Here is a 25,385-nt window from a genome sequence, read left to right on the forward strand (position 1 = left end):
TGCTATTCTTGCACATTCCCAAAGATTACATGTGCCAATCACTAAAAAGTAATTTATTTTGTTTTTTACCTTTGCTGTCTGATCTTCGTTTTCTAATTGGTTGGTCACAGGCTTTTTTTCCCACCTTCCCTTATTTTTTTTGCCAATTCCTTTTATATTGTCTTTTTTTCTGTTTCTTTTCTCTCCATTATCTTCCCTCAAACACACAGGTTCTCATTCTCACATGCATTTCTCTCTCACACACACTCAGGCTCTCACTGTCACATGCTGTGTCTCATACAATCATTCATACACTCAGTCTCACTCCCACATGCTGTCTTGCTCAAGCACAGGCTCTCACTGTCACATGCTGTCTCACACACACAGAGGCTCTCACATGCTGTCTCTGCAAACATTCAGGTCCTCACACACACAATCTCTCAACCCATCTCATACACGCACACATACACACACCCTCTACAGACCCTCCCCTCAGCCTCTCTCTCACCTCTGGGCCTCCTCTTCGCGGGTCGCCGCAGGATGGGCTCTGCGGTGGCCCTGCTACCAGGCCTCCTCTTCTTCTCGGGCCGCTGCGACTTGAGATTTGCGGTGGCCCGTAAACGCAAGTGCTGCTCCACTTCTGCACGCGCTGCTTCCCCTCCTTCCTGCCCACTCGGCTCCGGCAACGTTTACTTCCGGGGACGCACAGGCAGGAAGGAGGAGGAGCATCAGTGCGTTTAAACGCGATCTTTTTCTTGGCCTTGCCGATCTCCCTGTCGCTGCGCCCGGGGGCATTGGGGGGATAATAAAAAACTAGTTTTAAAGGGTCGGCGCAGCCGATTAAAAAAAAGGCTCTGCGCAGCCGATAAAAAAAAAAATTCCCTATAGTCCTCAAAACGCTGCGCGTGTCAGCAAAAAGTCTCAGCGTGTCACCTCTGACACGCGTGTCATAGGTTAGCCATCACTGACCCAGGTACTGTAGGAAAAGGTTGACAGCTTGTCCAAAGGAGGGGCAGACAAGGAACAGGAAGGTTTTATTAGAACCAGGAAGAGAGGAGATGGAGGTGGAGTTGAGCAGTACTGAGGATGAGCCTGAGCAGAGATGAGTGGTGGTGACCCACTACAAGAGGGGATACCATTAGGGAATCTGCAGATGAAAAGCTTTAAGTGGTTGGTTGTAGTTGCACCAATGGTAAAAAAGAAAGTCAAACCCCAGCTGCAGACTATAATGGGAGGTGGTAGTAGGGCCTAGCTCCCCTAGAACCAGGCCCCATAGAGCACAAGCCATTCCTAGGTTGTGGAAGAAGCAACTGCAAGCAGCAGTGTAAGGATTAAGGAAAGATTTGATTTTATCAAACAATCCCCAAATCATGCAATAATAAGATAACAGACTTTAAAATACCAGGACAAGTTGGGACTGTTTGCTTACGCCCAAGCTCACAAACTGGGGTGAGAATTTGAATCCATAGCTTGACAGCCTGGAAGGAATGGGGTAAAAGTACACAGACTGGATTACCTGGCCTGGGGAACCTCTGAGACAGGAACAGGGGAAGCTGCAAAAGGTCGAGCAGCAGGACAGAAAACCTCCCAAAGACTTAACCGTTTCAGCTTATTTAGCTACAGTCAGATTGTGACTGGAAGAGTGGCCAGTGGCACCTATTACAAGTTACACTAAGCTACCTACTCTTCCTCAGGGGTAGCTAATAGCTATCAGATTTGAGGCATAAACTTGAGGACAAGATAGTGTACTTTGGTAGATGAACTCTTGCCCTCAAAAGCTAATACCTCTTTTGTTAATCTAAGGTACCAGCCTCATCTTTCTTGTGCCATAAATTAACCAGCTTTATTTTCTACAGAAACAAAAAGAGTCAAACCATTACCATTCGATTACTTTATACAGAACCATGATTAGGGGAGTAATCCTAGAGACCACATTCTCAGAATGGAGAAGTTTGCTTCACAAGCATACAGGGATCCAGAACCAAAGAAGTCAACTGAGAGAACGAACACTTGACAATTTGCCTGAAAATAAAAAAACTGAGCATGTTGTCCTTCCTCCCCATTTCAAAACACCTGTCAGTGCCTTTTACACCTTCACAAAACATTATAGGAACCACACAGAGCATCTCCACAAAATCACAAACAAAAGTAACAATACATTCTAACAGAAAATGTGTGTTGAGAAACAAATAGAAAGCTGAACACCCTTTCTCTAAATTCAGATTTGGAAACTAGCAGCATTCCCATTAACACACTAGTCTTCCCTTCCACTCACTTCTATGCCAAAAAGAATTGCTTCAAACTAATAAAGCAAATAAAGGTAAGTCCAGTCTAACAAAGCAAACAGGATTTCTCTGCAAGCAAATCATCCGATCTGGAGCATAGCCTACCACAAGTTAATGAAGGCTGAAAGGAATGGGTGCACTTTCTCTGGCAGACACCACTGTAAAGAATTCCTGCATATCCTCTGGTCCATATGCAAGCCAAAACAGCAAAGTTTTGCTACCAAACTGTTTGGTTTAAAACACTCCACTTGCATTATAAAGGCTACCTCTATACCTTTCAAAAAATAGAATACTCCAGGATAGCCTCAGTGAGAAACAGGCTTTGGTGTAACTACCACTGACAGATCACAGGAAGAATCCCAAGTGCGGTGCATTTAGACTCCCTTCATTTTTGAGCCAAAGGCCCACCTGACCACAGAAACAGGCAACAGCCACCACCAAATAAGCTCTGGAATTGGTTGCCAGAGGATGTGGTTAGTGCAGTTAGTGTAGTTGGGTTCAAAAAAGGTTTGGATAAGTTCTTGGAGGAGAAGTACATTAACTGCTATTAATCAAGTTTACTCAGGGCACAGCCACTGCTTTTAATTGCATCAGTAGCATGGGATCTTCTTGGTGTTTGGGTAATTTCCAGGTTCTTGTGGCCTGGTTTGGCCTCTGTTGGAGACAGGATGCTGGGCTTAATAGACCCTTGGTCTGACCCAGCATGGCAATTTCTTATGTTCTTGTGCCAACCCTTTACTCACGTGTCGAGCACAGAAACCAGGAGAGGGAGGAATCCCTACTCAACTCCCCTTCTCTTTACCATTTTTTTTTAAACACCCTTTACCTGAGCTCAGCCTGTCCCAGCTGAGAACAAGGTTGGTGTCCAGCTGCAGGGGGAAAGGACATAAACCTTCACTACTGTATTTGGCTTCCTGCACCTGCTTGCCTTTCCGTTTGTTTGTTTTTTTATACAGTTAAGTCCACACCAGTTTGAAAAACCAGCTACCAGAACAAGGCACTCATTGAAGGACCATGGAAATCACCTCAGGAATTCTCAGTTGAGGGAGGGACCATAAGGTATCACCACAGATAAGTAGGGCGAATTAATTTCCTTCTTTTCTCCTAAAAAACAAAGCAATCTCCAGTAGCGAGATGCATGTCTACCATCTGCTAGAGACTGAGAATACTAGTGGACTGTCACTACAGGGGTATATATATATACTGTGAGATCAGCTTTGCTCCATCTCCATCTGCTGGTAGAGGTGCATAACCCATTGGTTTTAATTCACCTGTCTATATGCTAAGAAATATGCTTTTTCCCTTCTCAATCTTCACACAATACCCCATGACAAAGCAAAGTCAGTCTGCAGAAACTTGTGTAAATTAAAAAAAAAAAAAAAAAAAAGAATTATATTTACATAAGTATTCAGACCCTTTGCTATGACAGTCAAAGTTGAGCTCAGGTGCATCCTTTACCCATTGATCATCCTTGAGATGTTTCTCCAATTTACTTGGGAGTCCAACTCTGATTAATTCAATTCATTGGATAGGATTTGGAAAGGCAAACTTATCTATATAAAGCCCCACAGTTGACAGCGCAGGTCAGAGCTAAATCAAAGCCATGAAGTCAAACGAATTGTCTGTAAATCTCCAGGACAGGATTGTGTCAAGGCACAGATCTGGGGAAGGATAAAAAAAAAACAAAACTGCTGCAGCACTGAAGGTATGGCCTCCATTGTTCTTTAATGGAAGAACTTCAAAACCACCAGAACTCTTCCTAGAACTGGCTGTCCACCCAAACTGAGCAACTGGGAGAGAAGGGCCTTGGTCAGGGAGGTGATCATGAACTTGATCACTAAGAGCTCCAGAGTTCCACTGGGAACATGAGAGAAACTTCCATTAGGACAACCATCTCTGCAGCACTCCACCAATTAGGCCTTTATGACTGAGTGGCCAGATGGAAGCCACTCCTAAAAAGGCACATTTCAACCCGCTTGGAGCTTGCCAAAAGGCACTTGAACTCAGAGCATGGGAAATCAGATTCTCTGATCTGATGAAACCAAGACTGAACACTGACCTGAATGCTCGGTTATTTACACTTTCGAATAATAGAAGGACTAGGGGGCATTCCATGAAGTTAGCAAGTAACATTTAAGACTAATCGGAGAAAATTCTTTTTCACTCAACGCACAATAAAGCTCTGGAATTTGTTGCCAGAGGATGTGGTTAGTGCAGTTAGTGTAGCTGGGTTCAAAAAAGGATTGGATAAGTTCTTGGAGGAGAAGTCCATTAACGGCTATTAATCGAGTTTACTTAGGGAATAGCCACTGCTATTAATTGCATCAGTAGCATGGGATCTTCTTGGTGTTTGGGTAATTTCCAGGTTCTTGTGGCCTGGTTTTTGGCCTCTGTTGGAAACAGGATGTTGGGCTTGATGGTCCCTTGGTCTGACCCAGCATGGCAATTTCTTATGTTCTTATGCCAAGTATCATGTCTGGAGGAAACCAGGTACTGGTCATCACCTAGCAAATACCATTCCTACTGTGAAGCATGGTGGTGGCAGCAACATGTGGGAATGTTTTTCACCTGCAGGAACTGGGAAACTAGTCAGGATAGAGGGAAAGATGAATGGAGCAAAGTACAGAGAGATCCTTGATGAAAACCTGCTCCAGAGCACACTGGAACTCAGACTGAGGCAACAATTCACCTTCCAACAGGCCAACCACCCTAAGCACACAGTTAAGACAATGAAGGAGTGCCTTTGACAAGTTTGTGAATGTCCTTGAGTGGCCCAGCCAGAGCCCAGACTTGAACACAATCTGATATCTCTGGAGAGATCTGAAAACAGCTATGCAGACACACTCCCCATCCAACTTGACAGAGCTTGAGGGGATCTGCAAGAGGATGGGAGAAAATCCACAAACCCAGGTGTCAAGACTGTAGCATCATACCCAAGACATGAGGCTGTAATCACTGCCTCAAAGTAGCGAGTAAAGGGTCTGAGTACTTATGCAAATGTGATTTCTTTTATTTTTTAAAATTTGCACAAATTTCTACAAACCTGATTTTTTGTCATTGTGGAGTATTGTGAGCATATTGAGGAGGAAAACATGCATATTCCCCATTTTAGAATAAGGCTGTAATGTAACAAAGTATGGAATAAGTGAAGAGGTCTGAATACTTTGACTGCACTGTATGAGTTTCAGAACTGATTTGATCATATGCCTGTTGCTGCAGCCATGATCTATTGCCAGTCAGTTTTGAAGGGGACATCTCAGTATACATATAGTAACAATGGCAGAAAAGACCAAAAGGTCCATCCAGTCTGCCCAGCAAGCTTCTTATGGTATCTGCCGTGCAGGTTACTCCCATATTTCTCTTAAGGATAGTATGGTAACTGCGGTTCTGTGCAGTTATCCTCAAGCCATGATAACCCATAACAATTTTGATAGCAACATTTTTAATGGGTGATGAGCCTTCTTGAAAATTCAGATTGTGATGCTTCAAATGCTTTACTTATGGACTTGCCCGTAGAAGTAGTTCTGTGCTTTTTTCCCTTATGTCTGCATATCAGTACCCCAAATTAAGTCAGGGCCCATGCTGGTTGTCACCTGTATCCAATTTCCCTTCCCCCCACCAAAGCGGAGAGCAATGTTGCATTTGCATAAAAATCAAGGATTGTGGGTTAAGGGTAGTAATCCCATGCCTTCTGTTAATGGTAGTAACTACCACTCCATGCAGGTTAACCCTATGCTTATCATTACCCCAGACTATACATGTCAGGGCCCTTGTTGGTTGCTGTCTGAATCCAATTACTTTTTTCCCCTGCTGTGGAAGCTGAGAGCTATGTTACAGTTGCATCAAAAGTATCAAGGCTTATTGGTTAAGGGTTAAAGGTAATAACTGCCACACCCCCTTTTCTTCAATTCTGTCCTCTAACCTTTAGGATCCACAGTTTCTCACATAACCTTTGATTTATTTGACTGTTCATTTTTATCACCTCCTCTGGAAAAAGATGAGCAAAAAATTGGGGTGGTGGGTTTCGTGGGGCACACTTGCTTCAACTTATGCTTAATACATTAGGCTCCTCAGCTTCTGCTGAACTGCCCTCAGTTACAGCATAATCAACAGTAATTCCATGTTAACCAATTTTAACAGATATCTTGTGGCATTCTTGGAAATACAATACCAAAAAGGTGCAGTATAATGGGTACACTGGGACTCTACTATTTTTAAAATGCTAAAAAAAGACATAGGCAATGCTGTACAGGTGCATAAGAGTCCCTGCTCAATAAAGCTTTCAATCTAGTCAAGACAAAAATGACAAGAATCTGTGGGAAGTATATTGTACAGAAGTGTTTAGGATTTAAAAGCAGCCTCAAAAGTTAGTTTTCAGACTGGTCTTGAATGCAGCTAGAAAGTATAATGCACAGTATCAAGGGCAAAAACAAGAACAATTTGCCCAATTATGTTCACAAAGAAAGGTGTAGGGAGGGAGGAAGAGAAGACAGGTAATGATTTGCTGCAGAGTGAAAGCACTTTTAGGAGTAAGAAGCTTGAACTGTATGTGGGAAGTGGAAGGGGAGCTACTTGTAGCAACTTGAGGGTTTACATGGTCAGAGTATAACTAAGGGTGTTGAGGCAAAAACTAACAAAAAAATTACTGAGTTAGTTCAGTAAGGTATCAAAATGCACAGAATCCAGTTTCTTGCATAATCAATATGGGTATTAGAACTAAAAAATGTAGTCCAGCTACAGAAATATGGATTTACATTAAAATGTTTATAAAGATATTAGAATATTTTTCAGAGCTTACTAACCATTAACTAATTTTTTTTCCACACAGATTAGGTCATCAATTACTATAGAACCTCCCTTGACAATTACGTATCTTAATAGATAAATGGCTCAGCAATACTGAAATGTGTTTTATTCTAGCCTATTACCCCTACCAAAATCCCCAGAACCCAAAATGAGGGCTGTGAAGGTACAGGAAGATATGTTATGTTATCTTCTCTTCTGAGAACACATGGCAACCTAATGCTCTACACATAGCCTTGCAGTCTGACAGTATATACCACCATTGCTCTACTGCCCGGTAGTACAAATGGGTGACTGAACCCCAAGTTCAAAGCTTTTAGAAGCTGTGAGAATCTGCTGAGGACTGGGATAGGTAGAGAGGGAGTAGAATGGGACAATCTCCAAACCTTTTCCTTCCCATCCATCCTAGAGATAAACAGTATCAGCTTCCCAGAGTGGATAAAACTTCTGGCCCTAACAGACAAAAGACTCCAACAACAATGTGGAACACAGCAGTAATAAGCAGTCCCTCCCCCCTGCCCCAGTTTTACCTGATCTTCCTCCCAAGAGCTTTGAATAATCCATTTAAAAAAAAAAAAAAAAACCACAAACCTGCACGCAGTGCATAAAGAGGATACAGTGAGGTGACCTTTGGCAAGTCCCTTCACCCTCCATTGCCTCAGGCAGAAAACTTTAGGGGCCATTGCAAAATATGTTAACTGTGTGCTGAAATTCAGGACACAATTTAATGCACGTTAAAAAAAAAAATGTATCACCTGCTGCAATAAGATAATGTTATACTAATGTATCAGGAGTTAAAAGTGCACGGACTGGAAAATGTGCATTCAGCACAGGCTGAACATTTAAACTTGGGGAGCCACTCGGATGTGATTTATGTGCACAAAACTCATGTTTTACGTATATAAGACATGCACACAATTTGTACACAAAATGTTTTATGCACAAAAATGCTTTCAGCACAGAAAGTTTTTGTGCACAAGCCATTTGTGCACAATCCCAATTACAGGTCCCCTTGTCAGCAACTTCTGCCATAAGCTGACAAGAACTGGAAACTACTCCACCTCTGACTAGGAATAAAATTTCCAGCACTAAGAAAACAAGTTAAGCCAGTACACCTCTGCATTGGAGTGTAATAGTTAATGCCTTCATTAACATGGGATTTCCATGAGAGGGTGCTAAGCAGAACGCACCGTTTTACATACATATTTGTGTGTGCAAAATTCCTCGCATCATCTGTAGTTAAGATTTGTAAACAAATGTACACATCTGCTGGTAAAACTGCACTTTGCTGAAAGCATCTTACTGCAGCAGCCTATTAAATTGTAAGCCTTCTGGGGACAAGGAAATACCTAGCATGCCTGAATGTAATGATTTGAAATGGCATTCTGTCTGGTTGGTAAACCAATATTTCTCAAACAGACCTGAAGTGCAAGTCTGATTAAATCTTATTTTCCAATTCACTAGCAAGGATTCTCATTTTCTCCAATCTTACCAAATCCTCTATGTCTCGTTCTCACTTTCAAATGAGAATCCTTTTTACATCAGCTCAGCTAATCTTGCTCAAAATGTTTTGCATAATACATATACAATATTACAATGCAGAAACAAATTATTCCTTCCATAACTTTCTGGAGGGGAGGAGAAAAACTGCAGCATCTTAGCTTCCCTTCCTAGCTTCATCTGGTGGTCACCCTTTGAGCAGTTCTCTGGGGGGGGGCAGTCAGAATGCACTGAAGAGGGTTTTGATAGAACAGCATATACTAGCCCAATGCCCCTAGCAGCCACTCTTTGGCAACCTCGGTGTACATGACGGAGAGGCTTTGAGATGGTCCCAACTACACGTACTACTTTAAATATTTGGAAAAATTGGAGTACCACACGAGTGGGTTCGCGGAAAAACTATGTCGTCCTCTATTTTATAACACTGCCTTTATGCCATGTTCGCCACTTTCAGCTTTCAAACCCTGGAGAGAGCAAGGCATACACCTAGTGCAACATATATGGGAAGGTGATCACTTGATCCCCTTTGATCAACTATGCATGCGATATACCCTTCCACGATCTGAATTTCTCTATATCAGCAACTCTCCCATTTCTTATCTAGTAAATATATTAAACCCAATTTACTAACTGGTAAATCTCTTTGAGAGCATTTGCTCTAGGGGGAGGGAAATTAAAGGCTTAATCTCAAATATTTATAGTCTGTTGAATTCACAGATGAGAATAAAACCCTAGCATATACATTCTTGGGAGATAGATTTGGGATGACCTTACTCTGAGGAGGAATGGGATGTTGCTCTCTTATGTATTTGCAAAGTCTGTTTCCTCTTTAATTGTTACAAGATGCTGTACTTCTCGCCTGAAAGGCTGAATAGGTTTTTGTTTTTTTTATTTCAGATAGTAAACTATGCTGGAGGGGATGTGGCAGGGTGGGATCTTTTATGCATATCTGGTGGGAATGTCCAACTATTCTGGGGGCAGATAGTCTCCATCGTACTTCAGACTTCCATTAAGTTGCAGGCGGCCACTGCACTGTTGCATTTTCTCAGCAAGAGGTTGGATGTGGCTACTGGCCAACTATTACAACAGGTGTGTGTGGCAGCCAGGATTGAGACTGCAGCACACTGGAGAAAGAATCAAGCCCCGGCAATACAAAAAGGTGATCACCAGGTTAGATTATGGTGTGTACAATGAGTAAACTCACCGCTGCCAGGAAGAATGTGAGGAAATATATTTGGGAACCTTATTTGAAATGGAGGGAAGTTGCTTCTTGAACTACAATTGTGTATCTGATGCAGTGTTTGAGTGTATTTACTACTTTTTTGCATCGAAAATTTCTATATTAATTGACTCAGGCTGGCAGCCCCTGTGTGTAATTGTAAATTGAGCACTAGATGGGTAAGTGTGTTAATGTTTAAAAATCTTTGGATTTACATTGTCAATGTCTAGATATACATATATATATTTTTGTGTTGACATCAATAAAGAGAATTATAAAAAAAAATGCACTGAAGTGGTGCAAAACAGGAAAACACTAAATATTTTTTATTATACATGCAAAGTATTAGAATATTAAATTATGGGAGAGAGCCTGGGTATTCAAAGTATGGGACATAAGAATCAGAGATAAGACCTGGAATATAGTAAATGATGGCAGAAACACTAGCTGGCACATTCAGTCTGCCCAATTGTGATTCTTCTGCTTGGATAATTGAGGACAAATTCCCATGCTCAATTCAACATTAACTTCTTTCCCCCATTTTCACCTGAACTTTCAACCCTTTCCTACCAATGCCCTTTATCAGTCTCAAGCACGCCCAGAATCCAAATAGTAGCCTATACTGCTTCTGACAGGCAATTTCAGATCTGTTTCCTCTGATTCTTACCCAACAGTAAATCTCACACCCAAATCCCCTCCCATGTCTTATGAACAAGTTTTCAAATCCACAGCGCTAACAAAATTAGCAAAACCACTGTCCAAAACATTCAGCCCTCTCCATGCTCATTGAAATTTGAGTTTTAACTATGTTCCTTCTAGGAAGCCTGTTGCAGTCATATCATTGCTGATAAGATTATAATCTCTACTCTGTGCATATTACCCCTTGGCTACCTCCATGGCCTGTGGTGCCACTAAGTCATGCTTCTGCTATCCAAAGTTAAAAAAAAAATTATCTTTGAAGGAGTCACGTGATGTGGTGATCGGGGCTGGTCGCAGCTAGCTCGGCTCCAGGTGGCAGGCCGCTGAATCCAACCATATCAGCACTCATCCGCGCACATTTTGGAAAATCAAGCAACCACAGAGCTTGGGCATATGAATATCGACCGCTACATGCATAAATCACCAGCAACAATGCCTGCTAAAGTGGCCAAAAAAGACAAGGAAAAAACGAAAACCGCCGAGGACAAAATGGCCGCCAGCACGGAAAAGGGGTCTCCTGACCTAACCAACGATTGCCGCCCTGACTGCGCTATCGGCGGCAGTGACATCTGCAGTTACCGAAGCGCTATCCATTAAATTGGACAAAATTTCGGAGCAATTAAATACCATGCAAGCTGCATTTTTGGAACTACCTCCTCGCATTGATACTCTGGAGCTGCGGATGTCTGCGGCTGAGGATGAAGCATTGGCGACGGAAGGCAAACTACATAAATTAGAGAAACTAATTCAAACCCACGAGGACAAAATAGATGAACTGGAAAACCGGTCCCGACGCAACAATCTTCGTTTTGTCGGCATTCCAGAATCGGTTCCAGACAGCGAGCTAGCAGCCTACCTTATCAAATGGCTCCCTGAGGCCCTCAACGATTCTGAGCTGACATCACTACAAATTGAGAGGGCACACTGACTTGAGGCACGCTCGGCGGAAAACAGACGGCCCCGTGTTGTAATTGCCAGGATCTACAATTTCACAGATAAACAGCGAATCTGGCAACTTTCACGCAAACTCCCGACGCTGCAACTGCAGAACGTGCAGGTACGCATTTTTTCAGGATTTTCTTCTGCGCGCATTTGCCGCCAAACGTAAGGAGTTCAGCCCCATTTGTTCGCAGCTGGCGACGAAACAAATAAAGTTTGCGTTACAGTATCCTGCGAAACTCCGTATCTGGAACAACAGGCAAACACAGGTATTTGAGACTTTACCAGAAGCACAAAAGTACGTCCAAAGTATTCTCCCTAAGGAACCAGAATGAGCTCTTTATCGACAGGCCTTGTCGGCTACTGGATGTTGAAGCTCCTGTTCTAGCGGATGTCTGTCACTATCTAATATGTGCGTGTCCAGTTCCTGTTAGTTGCGTTGGTTGAACTGGGACATATTGGTATGGAAATGGCTTATTGAATTTTCCTTTCTGTATGGGCCTGCCACCTGAACACTCACAAATATGGCTCCTGCTCTCACTATCGAGAGTATCTTGGGTGTTGGTTGGACAAAAGGGGATTGGATTGTGTTGGGGTGGGGTGGGAGGGTTGGGGGGGAGGGTTTGCACCTTAATGACAGGTTTGCATTTTGTTTTTTCTTAAGCTTGATCATAATGTTGTGGAGAAGAGTCTATGCTTTAATGTTAATTTCTCTTCTAGTTGCCTTTCCACTTTGGGTACTTCAAGCACTCTCCTTATTCTGGTATTATTTACTTCCACCGGAAAAGCTTTTTCCATTTTTCATTTATTTTATCCGCACTCTGGTGAAACAATGTTTTGATATTTCACTAAGGTCGTCTCTACGATTAAAATGCCCATTATGAGTCCTAAGCTAAAATATATGACTTGGAATGTAGCAGGTATGGGCTCGCCTATCAAGCGAGAAAAAGTATTGGCCCACTGCCACAAATCCAAAGGTGATATCATCTTACAAGAAACCCACATGCTGGACCATGAACATCTTAAACTTAATCATAAAAAAGGTTTCAATCAAATTTACTTTTCTTCCGGCACACATAAACGCAATGGAGTAGCCATCTTAATTCACAAGTCTGTTCCTTTTCAGTTAACTTCCCAGTGGAAGGATGAGGATGGGTGTGTTGTTATCCTCCAGGGATACCTTTTTGGGACATTAGTTACGCTAGCCTCGATCTATGGCCCTAATAAATATCAACATTCCTTTTTTACCACTTTAATTACTAAGTTACTTGAATTTGGTCCGCAATCTCTGATAGTGGCGGGGGATTTTAATTGTCTCCTGGACTACACGTTAGATAGAAGCTCCTCCAGTCCAATATCCGCTATGGGCCCTGATAAAGGACTGCCCTTTTTGTGTTCTGCTTTGCACTTAGTGGATGGTTGGAGAGCCCTCCACCCTATGGAAAAGGACTATACGCACTATGCCAGGGCACACTCCACTAAGACCAGAATTGATTCTGAATCACTTTTTTCTTGATTGATTGCTCAGATATTGGTCCGCTGGTAATCTCTGACCACTGTCCAGTTAGTTGTGTGTTGGGCGCCAATCCCATGTTACCTTCTCTCTTTCAGTGGCGGATGCCGGAATGGCTGGCCACAGATAAAAATTTTGCAAAATTTTTAGAGGAGCGATGGCTTGCAATATGCGGAATTCAATCAAGCCCATACGGATCAGCCACCGTTATTTTGGGAGACCTCCAAGGCCATCATACGTGGCAATATCCTAAAATATGTCATCCAATATAAACGTAAACAAAATAAACAAATATTGACCTTGGAATCTAAGTTAGCATATTACAAACAGCAATGGAATACGCACAATACGCCCATATGGCGTGATAGGTTCCGACAAACCCAGAAAATCCTCAATGATATAATCCACCAAAAAGCGACAGGAAGTATGTTTGCCTTTAAACATAAATTGTTCGAACATGGTAATAAACCGGGGCGTCTCCTAGCTCGCCTAACTAAGGCTAAACAGGCCTCTAAATATATTACCTCTCTTAAGCGATCGGATAGCACCTTGGCAGTCTCCACACCGGAGATAGGTCAAATAGGACCTTTTATAAAAATTTGTATACTGCAGACGAACCTAACATTAGTAATCAGGATGCATTTCTGGAAAAGGTAATGTTACCTCAAATCACAGCCTCAGCAACGGGAGAGTTTGAAACCGCCCTATCACTTCAGTTGAGGTCACAAAAGTCATAAATGACCTCAAGTTACATAAATCAACCTGGATCAGATGGCGTAAATTTGTTGTTTTATAAATCACTTGTATCTCATATTGTACCTTCTCTTACTGACTTATTTAACCACATGATATCACACGATACGTTACCGGATACCATGAAGGTAGCGGCTATTACAGTATTACCCAAACCAGGTCGAGATCCCACGGATCCAGGTTCCTATAGACCAATATCACTATTGAATCAAGATGTAAAAATTTTCGCGAAAATACTAGCTAATAGATTAAAATTTATATTACCAGATTTGATTTCCTTGGAGCAGACAGGTTTTGTGCATGGTTGTCGGCCAATCTCCAATATTAGACGTCTGCTGGTGGCACTGGAAAGCTGCCGGGTTCAGGGTACGCCGGATCCCTTCTTGGTCAGCTTTGACGCTGTGAAAAAAGCGTTTCGACCGAGTGGCCTGGCCGTATTTATTTTACAGCTCTACGGCGGTTTGGGTTCAATGGCCCGTTTTTAAATGCTATTATGTTGTTATACAGTGACCCAAAGGCGTTTATTTGCCCTTAACAACTCCACCTCAGCCATATTTTCTTTGGGCAGGGGTACCCGGCAGGGCTGCCCCCTGTCACCTCTTTTATATATTCTGTCATTAGAACCCCTTATCCATACAATCAAACATTCTACAGCGGTTGCCAGGATGATTACTGGAAAAATAGAGCAAAAAATGATGCTTTTTGCTGATGACATGTTGATGCTCATCTCTAACGCCAAATGTTCTTTACCTACTTTGTTGCCACCTAATCATACATTCGGATCCTTTTCTGGCCTGAAATTAAATCTCACCAAGTCGGAAGCTATGGACCTTAATGGTACCCTCAAAGAGCAATGGCCAGATTTTCCCTTGCTGTGGGCCGCAGACACTATAAAATATTGGGAATTAAAATCCACCAAAACCCACAGCATTGGTATTCTCGTAATATCACTCCTCTCATATAGGCCCTTCCGCTCCAGGTAGATAGTTGGAACGCTTTCCCCCTCTCTATTTCTGGCAGAATAGCTTTGGTGCAAATGATATTACTTCCTAAACTATTGTATATCTTACAATGCTTCCTGTGTTTTTGACTGCTAAGGATGTGAAATTGTTACAGAGATTGTTCAACAAGTTTTACTGGGGGACCAAGAAAGCTAGGATGAGCTATTCTAAATTGATGGTGCCGAGGCATGAAGGAGGATTGGAGTGGCAAACCTTCGTTTTTACAATCTAGCATTCCCTGGCAAGTACCCAAACATTAGATAGATCACAAGCTTATTAATTACCATCATAGCTGTTTATGAATTTATCTTCTAGGAACTTATCCCAAAGCTTTTTTAAACCCAGTTACACTAACTGCTGTAACCACATCCTCTGGCAATGAATTCCAGACCTTAACTATGCGCCGAGTTGAAAAGAATTTTCTTCTATTTGCTCCAAAGTGTATAAGCAATTCCTCACGTGCCCACTATCATCAGTAAAACCTGGATACCACTGTGCTGTTTACCAGCAGAGCCTGATGCACATCTCAAAGCATAAGAGCACACAAGTACAAACATCTTAAGGCTGAGTTTGGGCAAGAAGAATTTTAAGAACATAGGCATGGTCATTAAAAAAAAAAAAAAAGCACAGCTTTTATTTCAAGAAAAGGAATAGACTTGAAATGTTTTAACACAAATGAAAGGAGACCCAGGAATGAGTAGAAGCAGCAAAGCCAAGAAATGGGCCAGCTGACATTGGGAAATGTAACCAGTGTTGATCATTTAATCCTCTGAAGGAAAACTGAGTAATTCATTTAATTATACAGAAAGCAGGCCCTTTCCAGAAAGAATGGTGGGTAGCTTTACTTTTAACTAGGACACATGCCAAATTATCCACTAGTAAATAGCTTTAAGGAAGTGAAACATATTGGATTGCCTAAACTACACCAACATCCCATCTCTACAGAAAACTAGAGTACTAATTTGAAAGTACAAATTTGACCAGTTGCATTCACAAAACTGAATTTTAAAAATCTCAGCAGCAAATTACCTGAATTTGCAATCAATTATCTAGACAGCAGCAGCCATACTGGCAAAATGACAAACTGCATGGCAAATCAGATCCACTGTGTGCAATATCATTGTAACTTCTGCCAACACAGCTACTCAGGGGTCGTGTGGAATTTAAATTGCAAAAAAAAAAAAACTGTTCCCTTAAAATTAGTGTAACCAGTGTAAACTTTTCAAGCATTGTTTTATACATAATGCACAACTTCATTTGAACCAGACTTTGCAGATAATGTACTATTCAGTCAATTTCACTCTGGCTGTCCAGAAAATGTGTAAAATCAAAGATTTCTACAAGGTAAAATAGGGAACTAGTCCCTTAGTAGTAAATGACAGCAGAAAGACTAAAATGGCCCCTGTTTAGTCCTCGTGTGCAGCACTTAGTTTTCTAACCTGCTCATGACCTTCTGAGCCATGTGCAGAGGGTTTGTGCCAATTTTGATGTATGCTTTTGTTTGGAATGCATAGTCTTTGATGGTGCGAGAGAAACTTTCATTGCTGGTTCAGGTGTCATTTGCCCAGGCTTTGTTGCGCATTGTGCAACACATGCTTCGGTGTCTTGCGATTTGTCACCTCATGTGCTGCATGCTTCATTGCATCACAACTTAGCACATCCTGTGCCATGTGTTCCGAAGCAGCAACTTGACGCATCATGCATCCCCCTTTCAATGCATTATGTGCCAGAACTCCAGGCATCACAGACTTTGAAATGACCTGCGCTGTGATCTTAGAGGCAATGTGTGCCATCTTTTTTTTTATACACTCTGCTGCTCCCTTACTCTTTGGTTGCTTAGATGCAGGCTTAAACAGCATATATGGCTTCTCTGTAGGGCCCATAAACTTGGCTCATCTATGGGGGCCAGTATGATGGTAAGGACAGAGTCCATCGACCCTCTAAGCTTCTCGGGAGTGGAGCATAACTTCAAAGCTGAGGAAACCTCCACTTTTGCTGACCTGGAATCTTCTTCCCATAGTCAGGCAATCTTCTATGCCCTCTGCCTCTGAGCATGCAAAGACATCCACCTGCAATCACAATTTCTTTGATCATGTTCAGGCCCTAGGTAGATGTAGCAATAATTATGTCCGTCTGTAACATGCTTAATATGCCCACAATGGCAATATTTGATTCCCAGAGACTTCCTGGTCATTGTAGCACTTAAAGTGCTTTGGGGGATTCGCTCAGGTGAAAAAAAGGTTTGAGGAGACCAGAAGAATGGAAAACTTCTCCACATATCCATGCATAGCATGGAAAAAGTGGAACTAAGGAGATGTAACAGCAGACATTCGCACTGAACTAGTGCGCATGCTCACAAGAGCAAAAGCTCTGCAAGCTTGGAGAGATGACTCCACCTCCTGCCGTTAGATGACATCACCCAGACAGCATAGCTAATTCTGCTTATCAACAGAAAAACTATGGAATTCATTGCCAGAGGATGTAGTAAAAGCTGTTAGTGTAACTGGGTTTAAAAAAAAAGTTTTAGACAAGCTGTTTGAGAAGTCCATAAACCAGTAAGACTTGAGGAATCCATTACTTGTCCCTGGGATAAGCAACATGGAATCTTTCAGTCTTCTGGGATCCTGCCAGGTACTTATGACTTGGATTGGCCACCGTTGGAAACAGGATACTGGGTTTGATGGATCTTTGGTCTAACCTAGCATAGAAAATTTTATGTTCTCTCATGTTGTACCACTTTTTGGATTGTAAATGCCACCGCATGGAGACTGCCTCCATTCCTTTTGTTTAGGATAACTGCCTCTCTATGCCAATGATTCTAGGTACCCAAAAAGCATGTGTTACATGGAATTACTCCAAGAACCAGAAATGTTAGTTCTAGAACCACAATACTATGAAGATACCTGGAATAGGGAATATTTTGTGAGCAAAAGTCCCACTGTTTATTAGTGTGATCAACATCTCATGCAGTGTTAGTTCTTAAAATAGGGAATATTTAAAACTACTCGAAACCAAAACCATAGCCTAAAAGCAAATTATAATATTCAGAAGTGAGGCAACATCTTAACTGATACCAATCTGTGTGCAATAGTTACACACTGATATCCCTTAATGTACAGCCTCACTTCTAATTCTGATTGCAGCTGAAGAACTGAAGCCTAGCTTGGAACATCTGCTTACTAAAGCTAGATAAGGAGGTCTATTTAATCATCTATTGGTATAAGTGAAAAAGGGGGTTTTTTTATGCCAACCTGAAGACACTTGTTTCATTACTAGGTAAAGTAGCACTGAAGGCAACATAAAAGGTGAATGCTTAAGTACATTTCAACTACAGATGTTCCACTGCCTCCAGACTCATATATAGTAACACAAAGCTGTAAGGCCATTGCCATAAAAATGTGAAGCACATATCAATGAATAATGCAAAGTCCAAATGCTCCAAGGTCTTCCTCCTTAGCCCCACCCCATCTATCCCCAGACTTTCTTAAGTTCTATCTTTCTATAGTTTCAGGAAAGCAATCCAGCCACAATTGAAACCCTCTCATAAGAGAAATGCAAAACCGAGTCACTACATAGTTTTCAGATGGTAGGTGTCTGGCAGAAGTGTCACATGAAGCATGTAAGTAACGAGTTCATTGAAAGTAACAGCCATCCTATGACTAGAACTCAGATGTGGGTCAAAGTAAGGAATTATATATACAATATAAAAGATATATACATTTCTAAAAAAGATAACATTGTTAAATAATGCTGAGTAAATTGGAGGCTGCTATGGCTAGGCAGTACATGCCTTAAGTCTCCCTTAGGCGTTTTTAGTAATACATTTTATTATATATGATTAACCTGATGAAGGGAGACTAGGTCTATCTAAAAAGCTAGTCACAGATTATTAGACCAATAAAAAGGTTCCACCTATAACTGTTGTTGACCCTTATTTCTACATATTCAAAATGAACACGGCAACCACAATACCTTGCTCTTAAGAAAACTTTCTGAACACTGGTAACAGAGGTGAAATGTTATGTTTCTGTGTCTAAAGTACAGAAAGTAAGAAAGGTGGTTCTAAATGGCTTATAAGCAAACATCACCCTCTGAGATATAAAAGACAGGTTGCAAAAAGGAGGGGGGGGAATGTTGCTGGGTCATTTAATTAGATTTGAGCCAAAGGTGGAAAAAAAAAAAAGTACGACAGGTACCCAATAAATTGAAAGGGCGGGCACAGCAATCTTTTGAGAACAACGTGACAAACAAGTAGGTTAGGGAGCCCTATTCTTGCACCCTTGGATATAACTGATCGGTAAATCCTCTCTCCACCCTACTCTATCCCGCTGCAGCAGCCGGATACAGGGCTTAGAGATGACCTTTGAGCTGCTACAAGCTGGCGGCTGGCCCCAGCAAGAGGAGCTAAACTCAGCGGCCACAAATTCACCCGTACACGGAAGGGGCAAGCCTACCCACGCACCCCACCCACCAACGGTCCCCATCGGTGCCCTCGTACCTCTTCCTCCGGTATCGCCTCGTCCTTCCGCCGTTGACCATCGCCGGAGCCCGGCAGCCCGTGGATCAGCTCCTCCCGGCAGGGGAGCCCCAGCTTCTGCAGCCTCTCATCCGTCTCGCGGTCTACCACCAGCAGCCGCACGCCGCCGTCCGCCTCGCGGATGCGGTTCACCACCTGCTGGTGACTGGCGCCCTCCACGTTCTCGCCGTTCACCTCCACCAGCCGGTCGCCGGCCCGCAGACCCGCGTGCTCGGCGGGCGAGTCAGCCTCTACCAGCCGGATGAACTGGCCCGATTTGTTCTTCTCGCCGTGCAGGTGGAAGCCGAAACCGTTGGGCCCCTTATCCAGGGAGCAAAGACGGGGCAGCAGCAGCGGTTCGCCGGCGGCGGCGGGGCTCCCCTCGCTCATTCTCAGGACTGGAAGGGAAGAGACCCGTTGACTGGGGGAGGGGGGAAGCGCGAGCCGCCCCGCACCTGGAAAGGCTCTCACTCACACACGCACGAGCGAGCACTACTCCGGCGCTTAGGTCGTGGGACAGGGAGCCGTACGTGCAGGTCGCGAGCCGCAAAACAGTCTCGAGCGGCTTTTGGGAGGGGCAGCTGCCCCCCTATCGCGCGGCCTTATGTAAGGTGGGCGGGCGAGCTGACCTACCGGAGCTAAGCGAGGGAGGAGCTAAGGATTGCACTTTTTCAAGCTTGTGCTACACGGTTAAGTGTGGGACGGGGTTTTTAGGCGGAGCTATGCAAATATAGATCGCTTGGGCCCGTCCCTCAGCTGCCGACCCTTTAACAGGGAAAGTGCACCGGAAGTATAAGCGTTGAAGTTGCGATTTTCAGAGTCGTAAACCTGTTACTCACTAGGCAAAAGTTATTAATAGTGTTTTCACAGGCAGACTGTTCTAACCCAGGCAGAGCCGGATTTTGGCTCCCTAGACACTGTTGGTGGTGTCACCACTACCCCCCCGAGTTTGAACAAAAGGAGCAGAAGCTGTATGGCACAGTCTCCTAGTTCTTTGTGAAAAATTGGCAGACATTACTCTCGATACAGGAAAGAGTTTTACCTACACAAATGTGGGTTTAGATCACCGCCTTCACATGGAAATTCCATGCATTTCTCACTGCAAGATAGGTGCGCTGGCTGAGCGCACATTTTTTTTTAAGCTAGAAACTTTACTTCTAGTCAGAGCTGGAGTAAAGTTTCTAACGATTGATCCGCTGCCGGGATTCCCCCGTACTCGGGAGGATAAGAGGCAGAGGCTTGATATATGCTCTCTCCAGTTCAGCCCCTCCCCTCCCGAGTTAAAATGTGTGTGCTGACTGCACATTTTAACTCCGGATGTATTAGCATAACAGTAGCTCTCTGCATTGAAAGTTAAAAAAGTTATCAGTGTGTTTAACACTCAGGTTATTGCATCGGCCTGCCTGTTAGCAAGGACGATACAAGTTAGAAAAGCGGGGAGGCTCCACTCTGCATGGCCCCTCTCCCATTGAAGGGGTTAGACTAGCCTTCCCTTTTGAGAAGTTTTATAAGCAGCTTCGTCCTTAAGAGACGGGGGACAGCACTTCAGGTCTGAAGGAGGAGAAACAGCTGACCTGGTGCCCTTTTCTTCCCAGTAGGATTCTGCACGGGCCTCTTTTTTTTTTTCCCACCAGTGGGATGGGGTCCACTAGCAGCTGCAAAAGCTTCTTCTTTTCTTCGCCACCAATGGGATAGTGTCCAGCGGCAGCCCTATTCTTTCTTTCTCCTTTTTTTTTTTTTTTAGACCGCTGCTGCCCACCTCCTGGGTGTGCAAAATGTGCAATTGCATATCCACGAGCACTGGGCCTGTCAAACCCACCCTCCAATGCTGTCAACTCAGCTCCTCCTAATCTCCCCATAATGATCCCACTTTGCTCCTTCTGTTGCAAGATGACTCCCTCTCCTCTCCTGTTCCCTGCATGTTGCCTCAAGGGGAGGGGCTGGATCAGGAAACAGGGCTGTTCCCTGCTGAGTGAGATTCAGCACAGCTGAAAGGCAGAAAATCTTCAGCCAGCCAATTGCCTCCAGTGGCATACTAAGGGGGAGTGTGGTCCGCCCTGGGGGACAGCCAGGAGGTTGGAAGCTATGAGCAGAACCCATCCCACTAGCGGTAGAAGAAGAGGGAGGCCTCCGGGATGTGAGCAGTGGAAGCACTGGGCAGCTGTTTAGTGCTCCATGGGTCTGGAGCTGGAACTGCATAGTCTTTACGTTTTCCTGCCCCCTGTGGCCCAGAAGCGGAAGTGGTGGGTTCGTGCGGGCAGGAAGAAGGAAAGGTCAGGCAGTCATGGTCTGAAGCAGGAGGAAGAGCAACAGTGCTGTCCTCCACCCTCCCCACCACAGATTCAGGAAGTAGAGCTGCACCAGCCCCCCCCCCCCCCCCCCCCGCAGCCTCAAGAAAAATGAAGAGCCCCCCATCTATCGTGGGGGCTGAAGGAGGAAACTGCTGCTGTGCTTCTGTTGGGGAGCGGGGTAGGAAGTGAGAGAGAGTGTGTTTGTGTCTATGTGTGTGTTAAGAATATGTCTGTGTGTGTGTATGGGAGTAAGGGTGCAAGTTTGTGTATGAGAGAGGGAGCTGTGTGAGGGGGGGTGTATGTATTGAGAGAGAGAAATGGAGGGAGCCTGATTGCAGGAGTGTGTGCAAGAGAGAGTGAGCCTTTTCAGGGGCGGATTGGCCTATCAGGGGATCGGGCATCCCCCGGTGGGCCGGTTGCGTTAGTCACGTGGTCTGCCGAGCTCGGCCATGACAGAGCCGCGCTCGGCAGACCACGTGGTATCTCCTGGGCCGGCCTGGGCGGCGAATCCCCGGGCCGGTCTTCATCAGGAATCCGCCGCTGAGCCTGTGTGAAGGAAAGGGGAACCAGAGATTACTGGGCAGGGAGGAGGGACAGAGAAGTGAATTGAGGGGTGCCAAAGGAAGTATCCACCTCAGGTGCCAAATACTTTAGGTACACCACTGACTGCCCCTCAGATTTCTGCTGCCCTGAACTCAGGATTAGTTCGTACAGTATTTAGTTTTGATTAATTAGGCTTGAGTCACTCCCTATTCTTTTCATACTCTGGAGCTATTCCAGAACTGAACATGGGATAGTTTCTGTTTATGTTCAAGCTCAGTTCCGGGGAACTGACTACAAAATACCATTCACAAACATTTTTTTTTTTTAACATTGTTTATTAGGAAGCTGCAAACAGTTAACATGTACAAAAACTATATATAGGAGCATAGTATTGCAGGATTCCCATATGTTTTCACTTTTTTATTTTTTATATAGCAAATCCCCCCCCCCCCCCCTTATTTATTTGAAGCTTTTATATACCGGCATTAGTATGCAAACATCATACCGGTTCATATTGCAACTAATAGGCTGAAAATACAATCCCCCCAGGAAACCGGTGAGTCGCATGGGAAATGAAAATTTAGATGTTGATAGAAATTGTATTGATCAAGGAGGTTTGCCAATAAAACCAGGCAATGTGAATGGAGTCGTAGTAGTGGGATAGGGATAATTCACCCCAGTTATCTGTTCATTCAATCTGGAACAGGCAACGGAAAGAGTGCTTGTAGGCCAACTGGTAAAGTCTTATAGAAGCCACTCCAAATGTCTCTGAAGAGCATCTTCCTCCTTGAGAAATGTGAGTACTGAGACCCATATTCCATTTGGAACAGTTCCGTCATTAACGTAGTACAAAGCTTTACGGATGGGGTTGTGGGTTTGATCCCATGTATTAGGATACATTTTTTCGCTATAAAACATGCCTTGCAAATAAAGATCATGTTATCAACATTTAAAGACTCCTCTCCATAATCATTATGTAAGACACTGACTTCCATCCCTGCACGTAACTATACCTGATTGCGTACAAGTTCCCTGAAATGTTGGATCGGGTCACATAGCCAGAGACGGTGAATAAAATTTGCCTCTAGAGAGCCACATTTAGGGCATGCATTGGAAGTAATTAGATGGGCCTTATAAGCGCGAGCGGGGGACAATATGGATCTATGAAAAATCCTACATTGCAGCTCTCTGATAATTTGTTTATAAAGCGATAACAGTCTCTCATCATGGTAAGATCCAACGGTTCTGTGAAATCAGACTGCCATTTCTTTGGAAGAGCAGGAAAAATTTGACAGGTCTTTTGCCTTTGGTAAAAAAAAAAAAAAGCATATAGATTAGATAAGGAGCCTTGCTTGCCACTCATAAGCCTTCGTAAAGATTCATCAGATTGGTATGTTAGGGGCCCCCCGAGAAGTACCCATTTGACGAGTAATAAAAGCTGCTGGTTGACCATATATCAGAAAATGCATGGGCTTCATACCCAGTTTCTCCTGGCATTGGGCAAATGAATATAATGTATCGGAGACTGGATCCAAAAATTCCCGGAGTAGCCAAACAGGGGAAATTGAAAGACATGGCAGCATGCAGGGGGTGAACCTTGGGTTCCCTTTAATGGGAAATTCAGGGGATATATGTGTCAGCAGCCCCATACGGTTACAGATCTCTACCCAGGCTTTCCTCACAATATTCACCAGCGCGGACTGGATCCCAGCTTCACGCAGCTCATGACTGGCAGCGTGGAGCACAAATTTTGGATGTAACGGTACTGTAATAGCTTGTTACCAAATGAGCATCAGTATATTTAGAAGTAGTATTTAACCAATCACCCAACAAACGTAGATTAGCTGCCCAGGAGTAGGCTCTAAAATCCGGGATGCCTAACCCCCCTTTGTGCCTGAGGGACCATTAAGGTCTGATATGACATCCTCGCCCGTTTCCCCCTCCAAATAAAGGTACTCATAATATTCTGTACAACCCGTTGGTTCCCGGCCCGAAAAAGGACAGGTAGCATCGATAAAAGATACAAAATTTTAGGGGCCAGAACCATTTTAATTGCAGCTATGCGACCCTGCATTGATGGGAGGTTATGCCAACTAACAAGCTTCTGGCGAATTTGTCTATCACAGGGGGGATATTGCTGTTATACCATTGGGCTGGATGTTTATGTAAATAGATACCTAAATATTTGATATAGTCTCCCGCCCATTTTACCGGGGAATCCTTCCAATCTTGTCTCAATCGACCAGAAATATCCAATGCTTCAGTCTTATCTAAACTGAGTTTAAACCCAGAGACTGGGTGATATTCAGCAAGGCCACAGGAAGGGCTTACTTGGCATTTGAAAGAAGCAGCAGAATATCATCAGCGAACAGTAGCGTTTTATACTGTTGGGATCCCACCTGTATACCTGAGACCTCCGGTGATTCTCGCAACTTAATAACCAGGGGTTCCACTGTTAAAATAAACAGGAAGGGGGACAGTGGGCAAACCTATCGAGTACCCCTGCATAATGAGAATTCCTCTGATAACAGGGTATTGACTTGTATCCTGGCTGTGGGATTAGTATAGAAAACCTGTATATACTGGTATATTTTCCCCAGGAAGCCAAATTTATGAAGCACTCCCCATAAAAAGGGCCATGCCACTCGGTCAAATGCCTTTTCTGCGTAGCAACTGACCAACAAGGGATTATGTATGGCACCCATTCCACATTTTTCCAGAGCTGCTTGTACCTTGTGAATATTAACTGTCGAACATCTCCCATGGACAAAACCCACTTTGTCGAAAGAAATAAGGGACGGGAGGGCATATTTCAATCTCTTGGCTAGTATCTTGGCATATAATTTAATGTCTAAATTTAGCAGAGAAATCGGGCGATATGAAGAGGGAAGTTGGCAGTCCCTACCTGGTTTTGACAGGACAACAATTGTAGCTGCTCTCATGGTCGCAGGCATTAAACCTTGAGCAACTATATCTTCATGTAGGGCCCTAAGGGTATCTGAGATATCCGGGAGCAGAGCTTTATAAAAGCATGCGTCCAGTCCATCTGGACCTGGAGCTTTTAGGGCAGGCAGAGATTTTATAGCTTCAGAAACCTCTTCAGCAGTTTTGTCCTGATTCAGTTTCTGCAATATCTCAGCCGCTATAGTAGGATAGGGGATGTGCTGTAAAAATTGGTTGACAGCTGCTGGGAGAACGGCATCCTCTGAGTATAGCATCTTATAGAATTCAGCGAATACACTTGCTATGTCTAGAGATGAGGTTTTGATACCGCCAGTGGTGTCCTTAATGCTGGCAATGAATTTAGAGGAGTCTTGGCTTTTTAATAGCCGAGCCATCAGACG

At 43.7% G+C, this 25,385-nt stretch overlaps 1 protein-coding gene across 2 annotated transcripts in view; it reads right to left on the reverse strand.

Moving 5' to 3' along the window:
- The window catches only part of SLC9A3R1 (SLC9A3 regulator 1), a 95,591-nt gene extending 75,769 nt beyond the window's left edge, over positions 1-19,822 (reverse strand). Inside the window, exon 1 of one of the 2 annotated variants that reach the window (XM_029600610.1) lies at positions 19,190-19,822. In XM_029600610.1, the coding sequence (XP_029456470.1) occupies positions 19,190-19,597 (408 nt within the window). In that variant the 5' untranslated portion in view covers positions 19,598-19,822. The remainder of the gene's footprint in view (positions 1-19,189) is intronic. The other variant, XM_029600608.1, reaches the window with a different exon arrangement.
- Positions 19,823-25,385: the final 5,563 nt, after the last annotated feature.

Source organism: Rhinatrema bivittatum, chromosome 4, assembly GCF_901001135.1.
Source record: "Rhinatrema bivittatum chromosome 4, aRhiBiv1.1, whole genome shotgun sequence".
Lineage (NCBI taxonomy): Eukaryota > Metazoa > Chordata > Amphibia > Gymnophiona > Rhinatrematidae > Rhinatrema > Rhinatrema bivittatum.